General features: G+C 44.1%; 1 protein-coding gene across 1 annotated transcript in view; it reads left to right on the forward strand.

Annotated features, from left to right (window-relative positions):
* Positions 1-22,728, forward strand: part of SLC25A1 (solute carrier family 25 member 1) — a 68,119-nt gene that overhangs the window by 22,254 nt on the left and 23,137 nt on the right. Inside the window, exons 2-3 of the mRNA XM_089653179.1 lie at positions 19,674-19,781; positions 20,431-20,530. Coding sequence (XP_089509305.1) covers positions 19,674-19,781; positions 20,431-20,530 — 208 coding nt within the window. The remainder of the gene's footprint in view (positions 1-19,673; positions 19,782-20,430; positions 20,531-22,728) is intronic.

Here is a 22,728-nt window from a genome sequence, read left to right on the forward strand (position 1 = left end):
TGGCACACGTTAAGTTAATTGCATTTAGTATTTGCCAGCATGCATTCAATGCAACTCATTTTTTCACAGCAGAAGACAAAATACTTCACTTTGTTTTTCTTAAACCCTGCAACACAATGTGTTTAAAGCAGCTTGTTCCATTTTTATCCAGGGCCCATCAGTGCAGTGTGTAATTGTGAACTTGACTTTTTACAAACCATTGATTTCAGCTTTTCATTGTGTTGGACTCACGTTGAGGAAAGCAGCTCAACAGACATGTCAAGAATGGGCCCTTATAGTGCATTCGTTTCTCTCTTCCCATTTGCCAGTAATTTGGTGATCTGATTTCCAAATATACCTGTAGAACATTTCTTGCTGTCTCTAATGCTGGCCATACATGGGTCAAATTCAAAACGAATTTTCTTTAGAAAATCGGAAATTCCGTGCATTTTGTAATCCAATGGTGCTACCATTGATTTTGTAATTCAGCCAACAAAGCCTTCAATTTCACATGTTGCTACAGAAAAGAATTTTCGTGACCAAGAATTTTCTTTTCTTTCCAGGTTACAGCTCACGCTCTTTTCTTTTTGTTTATATTTCCCACGCGATTCTCCCATCATTTATTTGAAGTTTGTTCATTTTTCAAAAAATTTCCATCATGCCCGATCACCCAAATTCAATGGTCACACGAAAATTGTCCATTTCTGTGACCCACTAATGGTGCAAGGTTTGAATGAACATTTTTAGAAAAGATTTTCTAAAGAAAATTCTTTCGGAATTCGACCCATGTATGGCTGGCTTTAGGCTGGATTCACACCATGCCCGTTGCTTTTCGCTCACAATGATGCATGTTAAATGCTGACTTGATGTTCTTTAATGTGCATTTTGTTGCACTGATATGCATTTTGTTATGTGGGAGTCAAAATACTTTTTTTTCCCTTGTCATTCGATACAGCACACGTCATTTATGTGTATCAGGTTTTATTTTCACAAAGGTACACCAAGGCAGCGTGTTGGTGTGAATTGGCCCTTTTGGAAAATATTAATTTTTGTTTTGTCATTGCATAGGGCCTGCGTTGAATAACAGCCTGTTGGAAGTGTTGTAAATGGGCCATATTCACAACACACCAGTTGCATTTTGCATGTGTTGACTACACTAAGTGCTTTGTGCTGACATGTATTGACATGTTTTTAATGCAATATATTGCATTTATGCATAATTTTTGCGCTTATGCAAAATTTTTTTTTAACAAGTTGCATTGACGTACCATTCTTTTGCTTGCAGCAGGAGCCAAAATGCTTTTTTTTGTATACTTAAGGTGCAGTGCAGCTTAATGGCACTGCATTTAAATGCCGCATGTCCCAATTTCCCACAAAACACCTCAACTCAACCAGAGATAGACAAATCCCTGGAGCCAGGTAGCCAAAGTGCATTAAAAAATGTTTCTGGCACGTAACTTTTGAGGTTTTCTATAGTTGTTGCCAATAGAGCTGGCTCCCCCCAAAAAATCCTGGTGGCCCCTGAATTCCATATTTATTTCTGCACACCTCAACTCAACAGTATTGCTGTGACCTAGGCCTATTGGAAACAATTGATTTCAGCTTGTTATTGTCCTGGGCCTGCATTTAGCAACACAACCTAATGGAGCCCAACACATGTGGCAGCTCTGAGAATGTAGGTTGTAAAAAAAAAAAGGTTGAGTCTAGGTCAGCCTTTTTCAACCAGGGTGCCTTGGCAAAATGCATAAATTTGCCCAGAAATTGTATACAAGCCAGCATGTGGATCAAGTCTACCATTTAGTTCACAAAGCCACAGGTTTTCATTGTTCACTTTTACGACCTTCTAGCTGCCTGCTTCCTAACAACCAGTGACATCAGTTGATAAGGAGGACATCAGGTACCTGCACATCATCCTCCCTACTCCTCTTTGTCAGCACTGGGGTCATATTTGCTGAGTGACAGCGAGAAACTGAGGGAGAAACATTGCAAACATTGCAATAGTCAGTACAATTGTGTGCAAAGGTAGATTTGCTTTGGAAGAATAAATCACATCCAACATTTGGTGTACTACGTGTTTGGATGTTTCTGTGTTTTTGAAAAACTGTTAGTTGAGTTTTTTTATGTTTTAGAATGGGGGGAGATTGTCCATAATTTTAAAGGGTGCCTTGACTGGAAAAAGGTTGAGAAACACTGGTCTAGATGTTACTTACAAGCACATAGGAGATTCAAACCTGGGTATTTTAAATAGAACTAAATAGCAGGGGACACAAATACACATAGAACTAAATAGCAGGGGACACAAATACACGCTCTTTATAGCATATACCTAAGCTGCAGGCAGTTTGCATTTGCCAATGTCTAGAGCTGCTAGAGTGGTAAACATGAAATGTAAAATATATTTTAATTTTAGTAATACATGTAGAGATTTTCATATTAGCCACTAGAGGGCACTCTGGGGGGGGGGGGGGTGTCAGTGCAACCACTCTGCTTTTGTACAAAGCAGACCTTGTGGTTTAGAGCTGATTCACACATGTGCAGTGCAGATTAAAGCTCAGGTTTCACAGCTAATTGATACAGTAGTTGTTCAGGGGTTCATGTCAGGTTTACATCAGGTTCAGGACAGGATTAGTTCAGGATTTTATCCTGTTCACACTTATGTGGTTTAGAAACTGTTCCCTTACAAGTCAATAGCCTGTAATCCGTACCTGAACCTGAAGGCACTGCTCAGAAATCGGACATGATTTTTTTTTCAAACATTTTTGGCCCTATACACCACCACAATGGATTTGAAATGAAACGAACAAGATGTGCTTTAACTGCAGACTGTCAGCTTTAATTTGAGGGTATTTACATCCAAATCAGGTGAACGGTGTAGGAATTACAACAGTTTGCATATGTGCCTCCCACTTATTAAGGAACCAAAGGTAATGGGACAGAATAATAATCATAAATCAAACTTTCACTTTTTAATACTTGGTTGCAAATCCTTTGCAGTCAATTACAGCCTGAAGTCTGGAACGCATAGACATCACCAGACGCTGGGTTTCATCCCTGGTGATGCTCTGCCAGGCCTCTACTGCAACTGTCTTCAGTTCCTGCTTGTTCTTGGGGCATTTTCCCTTCAGTATCATCTTCAGCAAGTGAAATGCATGCTCAATCGGATTCAGGTCAGGTGATTGACTTGGCCATTGCATAACATTCCACTTCTTTCCCTTAAAAAACTCTTTGGTTGCTTTTGCAGTATGCTTTGGGTCATTGTCCATCTGCACTGTGAAGCGGCGTCCAATGAGTTCTGAAGCATTTGGCTGAATATGAACAGATAATATTGCCCGAAACACTTCAGAATTCATCCTGCTGCTTTTGTCAGCAGTCACATCATCAATAAATACAAGAGAACCAGTTCCATTGGCAGCCATACATGCCCACGCCATGACACTACCACCACCATGCTTCACTGATGAGGTGGTATGCTTAGGATCATGAGCAATTCCTTTCCTTCTCCATACTCTCTCTTCCCATCACTCTGGTACAAGTTGATCTTGGTCTCATCTGTCCATAGGATGTTGTTCCAGAACTTTGAAGGCTTTTTTAGATGTCGTTTGGCAAACTCTAATCTGGCCTTCCTGTTTTTGAGGCTCACCAATGGTTTACATCTTGTGGTGAACCCTCTGTATTCACTCTGGTGAAGTCTTCTCTTGATTGTTGACTTTGACACACATACACCTACCTCCTGGAGAGTGTTCTTGATCTGGAATTCTTCGGTCTTCCACCACAGTTGTTTTCCGTGGTCTTCCGGGTCTTTTGGTGTTGCTGAGCTCACCGGTGCGTTCCTTCTTTTTAAGAATGTTCCAAACAGTTGTTTTGGCCACGCCTAATGTTTTTGCTATCACTCTGATGGGTTTGTTTTGTTTTTTGAGCCTAATGATGGCTTGCTTCACTGATAGTGACAGCTCTTTGGATCTCATCTTGAGAGTTGACAGCAACAGATTCCAAATGCAAATAGCACACTTGAAATGAACTCTGGACCTTTTATCTGCTCATTATAATTGGGATAATGAGGGAATAACACACACCTGGCCATGGAACGGCTGAGAAGCCAATTGTCCCATTACTTTTGGTCCCTTAATAAGTGGGAGGCACATATGCAAACTGTTGTAATTCCTACACCGTTCACCTGATTTGAATGTAAATACCCTCAAATTAAAGCTGACAGTCTGCAGTTAAAGCACATCTTGCTTGTTTCATTTCAAATCCATTGTGGTGGTGTATAGAGCCAAAAATGTTAGAATTGTGTCGATGTCCCAATATTTATGGACCTGACTGTATGTGAGCAGGCACCAAAGGAAGTAATGTTTTTTCACATGCCATGCGGATTGAATGTGGTTCAAACCAGAGGCGGACTGACAACTCATGGGGCCCCCGGGCAATAGGGGATCATGGGGCCCCTGTGTCCTTGCCCAAACTCAAAAAAGCCTATGAAAAAGGTACCCGGGGCATCTCATGGGGCCCCCTACTGACCCCGGGCCCTCGGGCAGTGCCCGAGTTTCCAAATGGTCAGTCCGCCCCTGGTTCAAACCGCATCCAGTCCAGATATACTGTATGTGAACCGGCACTCAATGTATGCCCTATTTATCCTCCAGACCAAATGGAATTAAATATAAAATAAATCATACATTTGATGCAAAATAAATTTGTTTTACAACCATGCCTTCTAGTAAAGCTGAGAATCCCAAATCTCTCGAGAAAAGTGAGTTTGCAAACTTGTAGATCTGCATTGTGAGAAGCAGCAATAAAACAGAGTATGTAATATGGCTGTCTACATGTACACTTAAAAGTGTGTATAGAAAAAATGTTTTTAAACCGTTAACAAATATTGATGAGATTTTGTTATTATACAGGATTTAGCGCCAGCATTTGTGCAGCGCTTTACATAATAAAGGGACAGTATAGTGACAATACAATTCAAGAATAGAGAGTAAGGCCCCTTTCATGTTGGTTCACTTTTACTGTGCTTTTCCAGGGAGCAAAAAGCACTCCCCATTAAATCCTATGTATCTGTTCACACTGCAGATGCGCTGTGTTTTGAAAAGTCTTTCATGCTGCATCTTTGCAGTATTTCAAAAACGTACAAAAAGGTACCTTCCATTGTAAGTCAATGGGTATGCATCAAAAGTGCATCAGAGTGAAAGCGCCCTTAGAAGGGGCCTGCTCATGAGAGTTTATAGCCTAACGGGAAGGGCAAGTGAAAGAAAAGGTATTCTTTGCTAGTTTACACTAGCAATGAATACCTCTGAAGCCCTCTGTAGCTGCACCATTCACTTAAATGGGTTGTGTTGTTAAGGGGCAAGTAAAAACACATCTCAAGCATGTGCTTTTAGCACCCTCTGCCAGCCACAAGTGTAAGCAAACCCTAACTCTGGGGGAATGAGTTGTTCCAGAAAGTAAAATGCAGTTGTTAGAGGTGTGATAGGCTTCCCTGAAGAGATTAGTGTGGGAGGAGGTGACGAGGGAGCTAGAAAGCAGGAGGTCTTGGGAGAAGTAAAATAGATGGTTTGGTTGGTATTTTTAGATGAGGTTAATGATGTAGCTGAGGGCAGAGTTGTGGATGGCATTTTAAGTCGTTAGTTTTTTAAATTTTATTTGTTGAGCTCATGTATATAAGAAAAAAACAAATTAAACGATTATATACATACATCACCTCCTGGTGATACTTTACTCACCTGCTGACCCAAACACCAGGACAGGAAGGCATGTGCACTCATATACATCCCGCTCCCACCTTACTTTCCTCACCCTCCTCCTATCCTCTGGGGATACCTCCCCAAACCCCGGTCCTCGAGCATCTCACCCCCACACCAGGCACCCTCCTTCCTCCAGGAATAGCCACAATCTACTCATGTGCACTCTGGAATGCCCGCTCTATCTGTAATGAGCTCACCTCTGTCCATGACCTTTTTGTCTCCCATTCCTTTAACCTACTGACAATTACAGAAACCTGGCTTCAGGCAGCAGATTCTGCTTCTCCCGCAGCACTTTCCTATGGAGGCCTCCACTGGACTCACTCAGACCAGACCCAGTGGTTGGAAAGGAGGTGGAGTTGGTTTGCTTTTATCCCCACTGAGCACCTTTCAAGTCCCTCCTTCTCTATCCTTCTCGTCTTTCGAGACTCGCTGCATTCGGCTGTTTTCTCTCATTTCTCTGAGGGATTGCAGTGATTGCCTCCTGGACTGGTGTCCTGCTGGCTTGATGACTTCTCTGCCTGGCTACCCTACTTTCTCTCCTCCAAAATACCCACTATCATTCTTGGAGACTTTAATATTCCCATTAATTTTAACAACCCGGCTACATCCCAACTCTTCAACCTAACCTCATCTTTTGCCTTAACACAATGGTCACAGTCCTCCACTCACTCTGTTGGGAAATACATTAGACCTTGTTTTCTCCCGTCTTTGCACTCCCTACAACCTTAAAAACACCCCCTTTCCTCTCTCTGATCACACTCTCAACACCTTCACAGTGTCCTCGTCTTCAAACACCTATCCCTCCAAGCAGCAAAAAATTACCCGCAGAAACTTCCACAACTTAAACCCTTCACATTTCCACTCTGAAACTGACTGCCTCTATGACAGAATCTCTCCCCTGTCCTGCTCTGACCTGGCCACTGCTGTCTACAACAGTTCGCTTTCATCCACGCCGCCAAGCAGGCCTACTTTGTTAACCTAATAAACACCCTCTCCTCCTGCCCCCGCCGACTCTTCTCCACCTTCAACTCCCTGCTCTCCCCCCCCCCCTCCCCCTCCTCCACTCAGTACCTCTCTCACCGCCCACGAGATTGCCACCCATTTCCACAACAAGATTGACGCTATCCGTAAGGACATCGTCAACTTGCAATCTACCTCCCCACCTAGCCTCCTCGCCCCGTCACCCCTTCATCTCCCCCCTCCTCTGCCCTCACAACCGCACTGCCCCCCTCCTCTCCCAATGCTCCGCCCACCATAACCCCCCCCGCACTGCACTCCCTCAGCCCTGTCACTACTGAGGAAGTCGCCAAAGTCCTCTCTAAAGCCCGCCTCACTACCTGCCCCCTGGACCCTATCCCCTCTCAACTCCTCCGGTCACCCCCCTCTTCCCTCATCCGCTCCCTCACCCACATCTTCAATCTCTCCCTCTCTACTGGCGTATTCCTCTCCCCCCTAAAGCACGCGCATATCACCCCCATCCTCAAAAAGCCCTCCCTGGATCCCGCGGACCCCAACAACCTCAGACCCATCTCCCTGCTGCCACTCACCTCCAAGCTCCTTGAACGCATAGTCTACGATCGCCTAAGCGCCCACCTTACAGACAATAACCTCCTTGACCCTCTACAGTCCGGCTTCCGTCCCCTACACTCCACTGAAACTGCCCTCCTCAAAATCACTAATGACCTACTCAACGCCAAAGCCAAGGGCGACTACTCTGTCCTCCTTCTCCTGGACCTCTCTGCGGCCGTCGACACAGTTGACCACCCCCTCCTCCTTAATAAACTACTCTCCCTTGGCATCGGAGATACTGCTCTCTCTTGGTTCTCATCCTACCTATCCCGACGCTCCTTCAGTGTCACCTACAATGGTGCCACCTCCCCCTCCCTCCCCCTCTCTGTTGGGGTCCCCCAAGGCTCTGTCCTTGGACCCCTTCTCTTCTCCATCTACACCTCCTCCCTGGGCAAACTCATACAATCTCACGGCTTCAACTATCACCTCTATGCTGACGACACCCAAATCTACCTCTCCACCCCTCACCTCACCCCCACTATCTCCGCCCGCATCACTCACCTCCTAAATGACATCTCAGACTGGATGTCGCTACATTTCCTCAAGCTCAACCTCTCCAAAACCGAGCTCCTCATCTTTCCCCCTGCCAACACCCCCCCCCCCCATCCTATCCATCATCACCAACAACTCTACTATCACTCCCGCCCCGCAAGCCAAAGTCCTTAGCGTCATTCTTGACGCGAACCTCTCCCTCCAACCGCATGTCAAATCACTCACAAACACATGCAGGCTCCATCTTCGCAACATTGCCAAGATACGCTCCTTCCTCACCCCAGACACCACCAAACTTCTAGTACACTCCCTCATCATCTCATGCCTTGACTACTGCAACTCCCTCCTCACTGGCCTACCCATGTGCAGGCTCTCCCCGCTCCAGACCATCCTGAACTCAGCTGCCAGACTCATCCACCTCACCACCCGCTCCACCTCTGCCACCCCCCTCTGCCTCTCCCTCCACTGGCTCCCGATTGCCCAACGCATCAAATTTAAACTCCTAACCCTGACCTACAAAGCCGTTCACAACACTGCCCCTGACTACCTCACCAACCTGATCACCAAGTACCACCCTACCCGTACCCTTCGCTCCTCACAGGACCTCCTTCTATCCTGCTCCCTGGTCTCCTCCTCCCATGCACGACTGCAGGACTTCTCCAGGTCCTCCCCCATCCTCTGGAACTCACTGCCCCAATCCATCAGACTGTCGCCTTCCCTATTCACATTCAGGCGCTCCCTCAAAACCCATCTCTTCAGGGAAGCCTACCCCACCCTCACCTAACGGCCATCCTCCCTCATTCCTCCCACCACTTCATCCCCCTCAGCCACTTCCTACTGTACCACTACCCCCTCCCTCCTAGATTGTAAGCTCGTAAGAGTAGGGCCCTCTTACCCCTCGTACGTTGTTTGTTGTTGTTGTACTGTGCCATGTATTGTCCCCCCTATTGTACAGCGCTGAGCAAACCCTTTGGCGCTATATAAACTCGTAGTAATAATAATAATAATAATAATCCACACTAGACTCATTTGCTCCTCTTACTACACGAAGTATCAGGCCCCGACCATTACAATCGTGGCTTACTGACGACACCAGAAATCTTAAGAGAAATAACTGTGCACTGGAGCGATTGTGGCGTAAAACCAAATCTCAGCAAGCATTCACCCTATATAAATCTGCTTTCTTAACATACAATTCCTTCCTCCATGCTGCCAAACAAGCCTACTTTGTCACTCTTATTAATACCTTGTCATCCAGTCCTCATTGTCTCTTCTCTACTTTTAACTCTCTACTTTCTCTACCTCCACCCAGTACCTCACTGCTTATGAGATTGCAAATAATTTCAAAAACAAGATTGATGCAATTCATAGGGGCATTTCTACTGAACAGACATCCATCCCATTTAGCCTACCTTATACTAAACCTCCCTCAACACTTTCCTCTTTTGACCTTGGTACTACTGAAGAGGTCACTAAGGTTTTCTCAGAAGCCCGTCTCACCACCTGACCCCTGGATCCTGTCCCCCTCACAACTACTGCGGTCACTCTCTTCTTCTACCTTATGCTCCCTCACATCTTCAATCTCTCCCTCTCTAATGGTGCCTTCCCCACCCCTCTAAAGCATGCATACATCACTCCCATACTTAAAAAACCCTCCCTGGACCCCACCAACCTAAACAACTTAAGACCCATCTCCCTAATCCCGTTAACCTCTAAACTCTTAGAATGCTTAGTCTACAATCGCCTGAGCTCCTACCTCAATGACAACAACCTTCTTGACCCTTTACATTCTGGCTTTCGCTCACTGCACTCCACTGAAACTGCCCTACTAAAACTCACTAATGATCTACTAACTGCTAAAACCAATGGCCACTACTCCGTACTCTTACTACTTGACCTCTCTGTGGCTTTTGATATGGTTGACCATCCCCTCCTCCTCAAAAAACTCCACTCTCTTGGCCTCCGAGACTTTGCTCTCTCCTGGTTCTCCTCCTACATATCGCAGCGCTCCTTCAGCGTTACCTATAACTCTGTCTCCTCCTCTCCATTTCCTCTTTCTGTAGGGGTCCCTCAAGGTTCTGTCCTTGGAACCCTTCTCTTCATCTACACCTCCTCCCTTGGTCACTTGATAAACTCCCATGGCTTTAAGTGCCATCTCTATGCTGATGGCACACAAATCTATCTTTCTACTTCTCACTTCGCCCCTTCAGTCTCCACTCGCATTACTAACCTACTAAGTGACATATCAGCATGGATTTCACTCCACTTCCTCAAACTCAATCTTTTGAAAACTGAGCTCATACTATTCCATCCAGCCCGTGCCCCCTCCCCTGACTTCTCCATCAAGATCAATAATACAACCATCAGTCCCTCCCCTTATGCCAGGGTACTAGGTGTAATCCTAGACTCCCATTTGTCCTTTGAGCCCCAAATCCAATCACTGTCCAAATCTTGTAGACTTCACCTTCGCAACATCTCTAAGATACGCCTGTTCTTGTTCTTAATCTCTGAAACTACTAAGCAACTTATTCACTTCCTGGTTATCTCCCTCCTTGACTATTGTAACTCCCTCCTCATTGGCCTACCTAATCACAGGCTATCCCCTCTTCATTCTATCATGAATGCTGCTGTCAGACTCATCCACTTTACTAACCAATCGATATTTGCCATCCCTCTCTGCCAATCCCTCCACTGGCTTCCCATTGCCCAACGGATAAAATTCAAAATGTTAACAATCACATATAAAACAATATAAAACTCTGCCCAAAATTACATCACCAATCTTGTCTCCAAATATCACCCAAACCGTTCTCTCTGCTCCTTCCACGTCTGCCTGCTCTCTAGCTCCCTTGTCTCCTCCTCCCATGCTCGTTTACAGGACTTCTCCAGAGCTTCCCCCATCCTCTGGAACTCTCTTCCCCAATCTATCAGACTATCGCCTACTCTGCTCACTTTTAGGCGATCTCTGAAAACCTATCTCTTCAGCGAAGCCTACCCTGCTTTCAGCTAATAATGGAATCTTCTATTCCTTCTACCAGTTCATCCCCCATAGTTATTACCTTTTGTACCACCAGCCCCTTCCTCTTAGATTGTAAGCTCCAAGGAGCAGGGCCCTCTTAACCCTCTTGTATTGAACTGTATTGTTGCTGTGTTGTCTCCCTTTATTTTGTAAAGCACTATATAAATCCTGTATGATAATAATAATAATAACATACAATGAAACAACTATATACAGAAACTTTAAGCCCTGGTTCACACAAGTGTGATGTGGAAAATGCGATCCCTGTGTGTTTCCCACACCGCAGTGCAAATGCTCTGTTTTGCGAAGTGCTGCGGGTGTCCATTCAAAGTTTATGATACCCCAAAAACAGGTTGCAAACTCAGTGTGTTTTGCCTAAACCTGCTTGCATGATATAATACAACCGTGCAATCCAGTTCCAGTCTGGTTCAAAAAAAGGTGCCTTCTTTGCTGAATGAATGGGCTCAAATCGCACCGCACATAATTGTATGTGAATTGCACAGGAATTCGGTGCGGTTTCTGTTTGATTCACATGTGATTTCTAGTGTAAACCTAGGCTAAAGGAGATCTCTGATCTAATTAAAAAGCAGGATTCAGTTTAAATATGAGCAACTGTTAAATTTATTGTATATAGCCATCACTTTATTTTTCTTTGGCGAAAGCAGCTAGTATGAATTCCAAAAACTGACATTCCGAAAAAGGGTCCCTGTGCCTACATTCTGCAATGCAAATTATGCTGATTAATAGTACAAAATAGGAAGTGTTCTCTCATTTCTTGTTTCTTTACTGACAAGGCTCTACTCTGCAATACATTGCTAAGGGACAGGAGTAGGAACATACAGCTCTGCCATTTTTTTTTTTAATTCTATCATATGTGTTTGAGCATTAGGGTTAAACTATATGGGGGATTTCACACTAAACCTTTTTTTTTCCAGCACACTGATTTCATTGTACATCGGATGACGTGACTATCAGCAGGATAGTTATGTTATGGGGCCAGTTTGGTTGCATATTTTGTTTAGCAGAATTCCTCCAATGACAAATGAGCACAAATACTGGGTCTTTAATAGAGTACATATGCTTTATGGAGTCTTTCAAGGCATTTATAGCCTATACCAAGCACCTTTGTCTGCACATGTTTTCTGCATGATCTCTCTACTACCTCTCTACCTCCACTGTCATCTTACTTTTGTTGAAAAAAGCCCGGGGTCCATTCCTATTTTATATCTCCATTGTATTTAACAAAATCGTCCGCTATTAAATAAGATGTTTGGAATCTACAACTACTCCTCGGGACCTAAAGCACTTTGGAAGAAGTGAAATGTGCTGTAATATGTGAAAGTGGTTTAGTATATTAATACGGGCCATAATGTCTACTCATCACAGAGACTAATTTGCCTTGGGTGAAATGTTTTGCTGCCTTGATTTTATCCTCAGGGATAGTTTGGTTTTTAAGATATTTTCCTGCTGAGTTTCTCTCAAAAAAATAGCATCTGAAAATGACTACAGATAAAAAGATGATGATCAGATGTGTCTATTTCTAAGTGTGTTTTTTTTTTTTACCAATATATTCTCAGACACCAGTGGTCATACCACAGATATGTACATGTCAGAATGTGAATCTTTCTATTGACAGATCCCAACAGATCTGTCAGTTTTGAACACTGTCCTGGGGGTTTTAAATTAAACCTGTCAGGAGTGGAATAAGGGGCATCCATGGCTGACCTCTTTCTGGAAATGCTAGTAGCTTTGCTGTTATGCTATATTTTAGTCACTGACCCGAAACAATATGTTGAACAAGACAGTCATAAAGTCAGAATAGGGGTAGACACTCAGAACAGCTGACGTGATTTGAAGGGCATCCCTTCTTCCTCAGAGCTCTGAGGGAGAAGGGATGCCCTTCGAAACGTGTCAGCTGTTCTGAGTGTCTACCCCTAAGATGGGACTCACGCAGGCTGCCTAATGTTCAAGTCCCTGTGAGGACTTAAATGCTTGAATTACTTCGCTGTTTGTGAGTATCATTCTGTATTGAATAAAATTTGGTTACTGAGGTAATGCGCAAGGTTGGTGCGCTTTTTGTTTTGTTTCACTTTGCAGTATTGGTCGGGCTTCTCCAGCTTTGTTTGGAGCTGCACAACCCTATTTGCACTGGTGGTCGAATTTTTCCAGTTCTGGTTTCATCTATCCGCCACCTATCTGGGTCTCAGAGCGCAGGAGAGTCTGTCTCTGTACAGCTTGTATAACAGTGTATATTTGCTGTCCCCTCAAAATAACTCACCACACAGCCATTAAGTGAGTACACTCCTAAGTGAAAATGTCAAAATCGGGCCCAAAGTGTCAATATTTTGTGTAGCCACCATTATTTTCCAGCACTGCCTTAACCCTCTTGGGCATGGAGTTCACCAGAGCTTCAAAGGTTGCCACTGGAGTCCTCTTCCACTCCTCCATGACGACATCAAGGAGCTGGTGGATATTAGAGACCTTGCGCTCCTCCACCTTCCGTTTGAGGATGCCCCACAGATGCTCAATAGGGTTTAGGTCTGGAGACATGCTTGGACAGTCCATCACCTTTACCCTCAGCTTCTTTAGCAAGGCAGTGGTTGACTTGGAGGTGTGTTTGTTATCATGTTGGAATACTGCCCTGCGGCCCAGTCTCCGAAAGGAGGGGATCATGTTCTGCTTCAGTATGTCACAGTACATGTTGGGATTCATGGTTCCCTCAATGAACTGTAGCTCCCCAGTGCCGGCAGCACTCATGCAGCCCCAGACTATGACACTCCCACCACCATGCTTGACTGTAGCCAAGACAAACTTGTCTTTGTACTCCTCACTTGGTTCCCGCCACACACGCTTGACACCATTTAAACCTAATAAGTTTATCTTTTTAAGAGGATAAGAATGAGCGTATCTTGGAGATGTTGTGGAGGTGAAGTCTACAAGATTTGGACAGTGATTTGTTTTGGGGCTGAATGGACAGATGGGAGTCTAGGATTACACCTAGCACCCTGGCATGAGGGAGGGACTAATGGTTGTATTATTGATCTTGATGGAGAAGTCAGGGGAGGGGGCCTGGGCTGGAGGGAATAGTATGAGCTCAGTTTTGGAAAGATTTAGTTTGAGAAAGTGGAGTGACATCCATGCCGATATGTCACTTAGTAGGTTAGTAATGGGAGAGGAGACTGAAGGGGTGAAGTGAGGGGTAGACAGATAGATTTGCGTGTCATCAGCATAGAAATGGTACTTAAAGCCATGGGAGTTTATCATGTGACCAAGGGAGGAGGTGTAGATGGAGAAGAGAAGGGGTCTGAGGACAGAACCTTGAGGGGCCCCTACAGAAAGAGGAAATGGAGAGGAGGAGACAGAGTTATAGGTAACACTGAAGGAGCGCTGCAATAGATAGGAGGAGAACCAGGAGAGAGTAGAGTCTTTGAGGCCAAGAGAGTGGAGTTTTTTGAGTGGGAGGGGGTGGTCAACAGTATCAGAGATATCAGAGAGGTCAAGTAGTAAGATTATGGAGTAGTGGCCATTGGTTTTAGCATTTAGTAATAGCATCCTCCCCTGCAGCTACAGTACCTGAAAGGTTATGTAGGAAGGTGGAGGAGCTGGACCAACACAAACATTATTTAAGCACTTCCAAAAGAAGAGAGCTATGATGTGCAAGGATTGAGGGAGATGTGCCTAACTGTGCAATGTACAGGCTCCTGCAGACTATTCCTCCAGCCCCAGGTCCTTACAGAGGTACAGATTTTCAGTTCTGAAAATGGAGGAAGTAATCGATAAACTGAGTGGGATGGCAGATAGGACTTGTAGGGAACGTAAGTGTATATAAATGATTGCACAACACATTTTGGGATTTTGCCACAAATACTGAGTGAGAGAAGTAATTCTAGACTGCTCATTTACGGTTAACTGACGAGCTGTAAAACCTCACCTATTTATAATTTTGGGTACTGTATTTGTTTTGCCATTCTGCAGGTGCACTCAGTTTTGAGGCTTGATATACTTGGTATCTATTTACTCAGCACTTCCTTCTCTATTTGTACAGAAAAAAAATTGTGGATTAAAATGGAGCTCCACCCAAAAGTGGAACTTCCGCTTTAATGCCTTGTCTCCTGCTTCCCGTTAAGGTTTGGCACCTTTGGGGAGGGGTACCCTAATTTGACAGGTACCCACTCCCAATTTCGGTACGATCACCTAAGGCGATCAGAAATGGAAGTTGTCCTCCCCCCTCCCTCCCCGTAGTCTTCCTGGACATGTGACAGGTCCCAGAAGACTACGGGGCCATTCACAAAGTGCAAGCTGTCACAGCCAGGTGCCCACACTAAGGACGCCGGTGCCCAGAAGACAGCTGGTGAAACCAGCCATGGTGAGGACACCGATGGACCGAGGGACAGGTAAGTCTCTCTATTTTAAAAGTCAGCAGCTACAGTTTTATGTAGCTGTTGAATTTAATTTTTTTTTCAACTGGAACTCTGCTTTAAACACAAAAGCAAACATTTATTATATTGCTGCTTACCAATTCTTAGATGTGATGGCTGCATTTGTTTTTTTTTCTGGTTTTCTTTCCCTTATTTTTCGCTGGTGATTTGGCCAGTAAGTCTGTTATTTTTCAAAAGAACAAGCTTTCTTGCAGATGTAACAGAGAGATGAAACAAACCATTTACCACTGACGGGGGCTTACAATGATCAGCTTTTATTTATGTAAAGCTTTTATCCCAAAAGGTAAAATCTGTTGGTGTAGCTGCTTATAAAGCATGAGCTGGAGATGGTCAGGTGAAAAGAGAGGGGAAAAAACCTACAAAGAAAACTAATGCAGCCACTACCGTGTTTCCTTGAAAATAAGACACTGTCTTATATTTTTTTGGCTTAAAAAAACACACTAGGTCTTATTTTCGGGGTAGGTCTTATTTTTTTAATGTCCAGGTGTGGACAGGGGGTGCAGAGGTGAGCTGCAGGCAGTTGTGGATGAGGGTTACTATAGAGAGGGCCGGCTGATGACAGTTGTGAGCTGCAGTCAGGTGTTGCAGAGGTGAATTGACAGGTGAATTTCAGAAAAGGTGCAGAGATGAGCCACACACAGGGTGCAGTTGGTGCAGAGGTAAGCTGCGGACAGGGGGTGCAGAGGTAAGCTGCGGACAGGGGGTGCAGAGGTGAGCTGTGGCTGGGGGGTGCAAAGGCAAGCTGTGGCCAGGGGGTGCAGAGGTTGGTTGCAACTCAGCTCACCTCTGCACCCCCCAGCTGCAGCTCACCTATGCACCCTGTCTGCAACTCACCTGTCAATTTACCTCTGCAACACCTGACTGCATCTCACCATTGCACATCCCTCCTTCCCCCTCCACTGCCCTCATATGGTTAGCTATCTTTGCAAAACACAGCTGTCAGCAGCTGGCCCCTCTCTATAGTAACTCCCGCTTTGCATCCTATCTTCCCACACAGTGCGCCAAGCCCACTCACTCACTTCTAGACCTCTTCCACACTGGCCGGCGATTACCCCTGGGGCATCAGCTTCCATGCATTAGGCTGCAGGAGGAGATACCCCGCCCCGCCCTGCAACACATTGCGCCCACAGATATCTGTTCCTTCTATATCCCTCAGTGAGTACAGAGGTAGGGGGGTTCTGTGGGAGCGGATGGTGCTGTCACTTACACGAGGGACTGTCGCTTGCAAACACAAAAGCAGCGTTTCTGTGTTTATAAGAGACAGTAGATATTGGTGTGCACAGGGCCAGTGCCGGAGACGGCAGAACCGCGTTCCGCCATGTTCCAGCTGGAAAAAATCCCTGATCACAACTAGGTCTTATTTTCAGGGTAGGTCTTATACTTCTGCAAATCCCAAAAATAGTACTAGGTCCTATTTTCGGGGTAGGTCTTATTTTGGGGGAAACGGTATATCTATTGACAGGCAAGCTGCAATGTTTTACATTTTGGTTTGGGGTTTAATAATCCAGATAGTAGGGTAACCAAAAATGTGCTCCAGAGGGGAAGTGGTTAAACGAGCCAGTTCACCTGCTACCTCTGTCTCTAGAAACTGCTGGAACCAATATGTTCCCCCAACTTGATTTTGTTCATGTTATTTACCTCTGAGAAGATGGAACCTAAGTAATTGTTTCTATGGTTTGCTGCATCCAGGCTCCCCCCCAACATACTGTATGTGTCATACCCAGTTTTAATTTTTGTGATCCCATAGTATCTTACCTTTTGTCTCCATTTTCCATTTGGCCATTTTCTCCTCTTTCAGTGACTTAGCACATAAAAAGGAGGATATATGTGCCTCTTATGTAAAATAATGTATGCACATATCAAAGAGAAGATCAAAACCAATCACATCCAGACACCGTGGCACCAGCTCCAAACAAATGACCTCAATTATGCCATGCATTACACTGGTTGCAGTAGTAGTCTTTATCAATTTGTTATGGACATTACACTGGTATTCAGAAATATCCATCCACTCGTCTGTGTATTACCTGTGCTTTCTAACTGGTCAGTACATGTGGAATTTTGTTACCTTTTCTTTTATCTAATAATTGTGTAAAAAAAAAAAAAGTTACTGATTCAGTGAAAGGAGAGTATTTCTAGCTATTACTTGTATGTGCTCTGGGATTTGTAAATTGGACATAAGAGACAGATCGCAGCTTTGGAGTAAATTTGTATTGTGATTGCAGATAAGCAGTCTTGTTGCTGCAGACCAAATGATTATGCTGGCCGCCTGCCTTCTGATTACTGAACAAGAAGGGGGGTGTTGTGTATTCTTCTCCAATCACAAGGCAGAATTGTGACCTGCTGAGTCATGCCTATTCTTTGGGAGGAGGCCAGCTCTGTAGATTTATACAGACTATATATCCACAGTCTAAACACAGTACCAACTTGGTTCATTTACTGTATTATTGTAATATCCATATAAGCTGATTTATCTAGCAGCAATACATTTTATGAAACAGATTTTCTACAACTTTGCAGATTCAGTCATAAATCCCCCACAAATACACTTCTTTATTGTGCATGTGTGAAATGCAAAATTGCTGCAAATAAAATGATATTTGTCACACATCTGTACAAACACATTGCAGTTAACTATGCAGAATTGCAAATACATACACAAGCCATTGCAAAAAAAACAGTGGCTTTTACTAAATTTGTACCTGATTTTAATAGTAATGCTTAGGCCTCACTTAGACTGCGATTGGGGTATGGTAAAAAACAGTTGAGCCATGTTTTTACTGCCCCCAACAGCTCCCTGTTAAAGGAGAGGTATGGCCAAACTTCTTTTGGCCCTCCTTCTGTGGGTCACAGGATTGCACTTAGTTCTGCACTCCTGTGACCCAGATTCAGCCAACAGCAGGCTAAGGTCTGCTGCCTGCTAACATCTCAGAGCAGGTCCAGACTCTGGAGGGATACCAACAATAATGTCGGGATCTGCCCAGATGCCTGACCAGCAGCTGTCTCAGGCTAACAGCCTGAGGCGGGCACTCCCGCCCCATTTCTATGCCAATATGGTCAATATGGCGCCAGGAAACAAGGCCTGTCTGATGATGTCACATGCTTACATATGCAACATCATGATGTAAACATAGTTTGTGACATGATAACATCTTGATGTATAGTACTATGCAAACTTTTTATGCAAGCATGAAGAAATGCTGTAACGTAAGAATACTTTGATAAAAATAAATTAAAATATATATTTTTTAATTTACAAAATGCAAAGTATTAACTGCATTTGATCTCAAATCTCTTTTTTTTGCGTATATATAAGAGTAAATATATCTTCAGTTAGACTAATTATACAGGCAGAGATTTCCCTATTTCAGTCTGTAGGCTGAACAAGAGAAATAAAATAGCATCTTCCCTTACAGCTATTGTATTCCGATAGCTAGTACCTGCAGCTGTCTGAATAACTGAACAATGACTGCATCTGACTGGATGCAGTCACTGTTTGACCGAAAACTTACCAGCTGGCTCCTATGATTTTTTTGTACAATCTTGTCGAGCTGGGTGGTACCAGTAGAGCCACCCATGGCTTGAATTGATTCAGCAGGCTTAATGTTCCTAAACCTAGGACCCTGCATTCACTATATCTGGTTTTGCACAGTTCACAGAACATGGAAATACAATTATTTTAGTAAATATGAACTGCAAAATACCTTCTATCATCAGTAGTTAGAGCAGTCTTGTGACTTCTATTAGTGTCTAGCCGAGCACCGGTTAAAGCTTGTAGGAGGAGTTTTCATTATCCTCTGATTGTCCTATGAGGCTGCAGGACCCCTAACACTCTGTCTGGACAGTGCTGATTGGCTCTGTGCTGATCACATGCACTCTCCCAAGAAAAAAAAAACTCTTTAGCAATACTTCCCAAATTGAGCATGTGCAGCTTGCCCCCAAGTCTCTTTTCCATCAGAAAATGGATTGGGGACAGTAGAAATAGAGGAGGATCAGAGAAGTCAGAATTAAACATCCTTTTTCACACAATGCAGAGGAATAACCCCTTAGGTTCCACAGTGAGTATACCAAGCATGCTTTACTCCATATACAGACTGATTTTACTGTTATGGGTTTAGTAACGCTTTAAGAGAAGGCTAGAACGCTTGTCAGATTTCCCACTTCCTTTCTGTTGTCGGCAGGTAAAGAAGTGAATGGAAATCTCACTAATATAGCCCCAGATAGCAGTAGGAGGATTTGCTGTCCATAACCAATAGGATATGAGTTCATATTTTCTGAACTTATTTAGAAAATTACAGTTATATAACTTTGATTAGGAAGGAGAGCACCTCCGGGTTCATTTTTTAAATAGTTTAAATACTTAATGCATTTGTTTTCTGTTGGTGCCATGTTGCAGCTTGAACACCTTGTTTCCATGTTTTTGTTGTTTTTAAGGTGGAATTGCGGGTGGTATAGAGATCTGCATCACATTTCCCACAGAGTATGTAAAGACCCAGCTACAGCTAGATGAGAAGGCAAACCCGCCAAGATATCGAGGAATATGTGAGTAACAGCCATATCAGGAGAAGTTCTCTATCTGCAGAATTTGGGATATCTGGCACCCAGGGCCTATCTCTTTTCAACTACCCCTCTCCACTCCCCATACAAACAAACAAAAATTACCCCCTCCTGCCAGTACATATTCCCCCAAGCCCATATCTCCCACAGTACAAATGTCAACCAACAGTCCCAATCTCCCATCAGTACAGATCTCCCCTTATAGCCATAAATAGGCCCCTCCACCCCCCTTCCAGCCTAACCCCTCAGCCCCCCCTGTCCAGACACCCCTTTAGTGCAGATGTACTTAGATGTAAGTAGATCAGACCAAGTAAAGTCCTCCTCTCAGAGAACTGTGTCATGGGACCAGAGCAAAGGAGGAACCTTGCCTTGGTTCTGAACAGCCGCTGTTACAGCAGAAGTGGTGCTGCAATGACTATAATGTTAGTACTACAGCGCTGCTTCTGCCTGTTTGACAGCATTGTGCAACATATTAAAAAAAAAAAAAAAAAAGTGGATCGGCCGGTATCTAGTGCAGATTGCATTCCCCCCTCCAAGTACGCCACTACTGTTGGAATATTTAAAGATATTTGTAATGTGGTGTTGGAAAGAAAGTGATTTGTATTTTCACAGTTGTTTTTTCTAACTTCTCCAGGGGATTGTGTGAGACAGACGGTGCAGGGTCACGGTGTGAAGGGACTGTACCGCGGGCTCAGCTCGCTTCTGTACGGCTCCATTCCAAAGGCAGCAGTCAGGTAAAATAAAGAATAGATTTCAGTTAACAGTATTATAATTCCACAGAAATTGTCTTAAAGAACCAAAACTGTTTTGGTTTTCCTGTCTAAAGCTAGCCATACACGCACAGGTATTTTTTTGTCCGCTTGCAAGCTGAATAAAAGAAGTCTAACATATTCCTCTATCCACGCAAAACAGTTCCAATGGATGTATCTTCCCTGCCAACTATCAGATGCAGGAACTGTTCCGTTATTCTGACAGCCAGCGTCTGTGGCTGTCACAATACCTGAACAGTGCCTGCATTGGATTGGATACAGGTGCTGTTTGGCTGCAAATGTTCTACCTTGGTCCTTTGACAAAAGTCAGCTGAATATCAGACAATAAATTGGCTGATATTCAAGCCATGTATGGCAGCTTTAACTCTACTGTATTTTTTTGTCTCTCTGTCTTCATCATCATTTTTATTGATTGTGGCACAAAGGCTGAATTTCTTTGTTGACTGTTGGGTTTTGCTGACACCGACAGGTGGATTTGGATACTGGCAAACAGAAAACAACTTTTACTCTTAGCATGCCTCGGGTTTTAAGTAGAGCCAAAGAGGATGGACTTCTTTTCTCTTTGCTGGGAAAAGTCTAACCTTTATAGTGAGGTTTTTTTTTCTGTCAAGATTGTTTTTCTTAAGTCTACTCTAAACTACATGCTGCTGAACTCGTGTCTGTACACCACTATCTGGATGGATGTTCCTCAGCAATAGGCCTAGGTGTTATGTCTTTGTGGACTAGATGATTGCGGGGCTTACCTGGAATATGACATTCAAGCACTGGGCTCCTCATTGTGGTGCTTCTAAGTCCCTGGTGTTCTTTGTTAGTTCTGGGTCCAGAGCTGTGGAACAGCCCCAGGTTTGATCTTGCCTCCGAAGACTTGAGTTTATGAGCAGGTCATGTGGCACCATTTGATATACCTGTTTTATGCAGTTTAATGCTAAGGGTCTGAGCATTTGTGTCATCAGTTTTGTGAAGTGTCACACACATGCACTCTCTCTCCCACCATTCAGCATTGAGCAAACTGCTCCTGACTGCACCTTAACCACCTTAGTACTGCGCCATAGCCGAAAGATAGCCACATCGCGGCTCTCTTTTTCTGGGAGGATGTCCATGGTCGTCCTCCCAGAACATGCATCCCGCGCACCACCTGAGGCATGCAGCAGGTGCACCCTGTGACTACTGATAACAGATCAAGGAAAGGACCAATGACAGTTGCCCTTTACCATGTGATCAGCTGTGTCCAATCATAGTTGATCCCATGTAAACAAACCTGCCGGTTATCGACATTTCCTTTTTTCACACGCTGGCACTGTGTAAGGAAAGGAGAGCCGATAACCAGCAAGGCTGACAGAACACATTTTCCCTGATTATCAGTGCTAACCAGTGTTGCCTCATCAGTACCTCCTCATCAGTGCCCATCAGTGCAGCCTCATCAGCACACAATAGTGAAGAAGAAAAAAAATTACTTATTTGCAACATTTTATAACAAAATAAGAAAAACAAGCAAAAATAAAAAACAGTGGTGATTAAATACCACCAAAAAAAGCTATATCTCTCTCAAAAAAGTATAAAAATTTCATATGGGTACAGTTTTGTATGACCATGCAATTGTCATTCAAAGCTGACCGCTGAAAATTGGCCTGGGCAGGAAGGGGATGAAAATGCCCAGTAATTAAGTGGTTAATCCAACCCCAGTTGGTCATTGCTGCCCAACTACAGTGATCTGGTTACCTCCAAACACATGAATTTCACCTGCATCCAGCAGTTTATTCGTGAGTATTTAGTCTGTGTCACCTTGTGAGTCTTCCTTCGCTTTGTTAAGTACAGTCCCAGAGGATTTCAGGGCAGTCATGTAGGATTTCATGGGCTATATAACAACTTTATTTGCTGACTCAGACTGCAGAAGTTATAAACGTGCGGAATCCTTATCTGAACTCCCAACCGCTGAGGCTCTATCTCATGCGGAGTCTCTTAAGTCAGTACCTGACAACTCTACACCTGAAGAGCTGCCATTACCCCTGGAATTAAAGAGATATTCTCAGCTCTTGTTAATGCAGTTCACACTACTTTAAATCTTGAGAACCAGACTGCAGCTTCTACTAGTGCTCTTCCTAGTCTCGGCTTCTGTCCCAAGACCACTAATTCTTTTCAGGCTTAACCACTGTTCACCCTAG

Source organism: Staurois parvus, unplaced genomic scaffold (genome assembly GCF_062004578.1).
Source record: "Staurois parvus isolate SC_StPar_1 unplaced genomic scaffold, SC_StPar_1.0 ptg000704l, whole genome shotgun sequence".
Taxonomy (NCBI): domain Eukaryota; kingdom Metazoa; phylum Chordata; class Amphibia; order Anura; family Ranidae; genus Staurois; species Staurois parvus.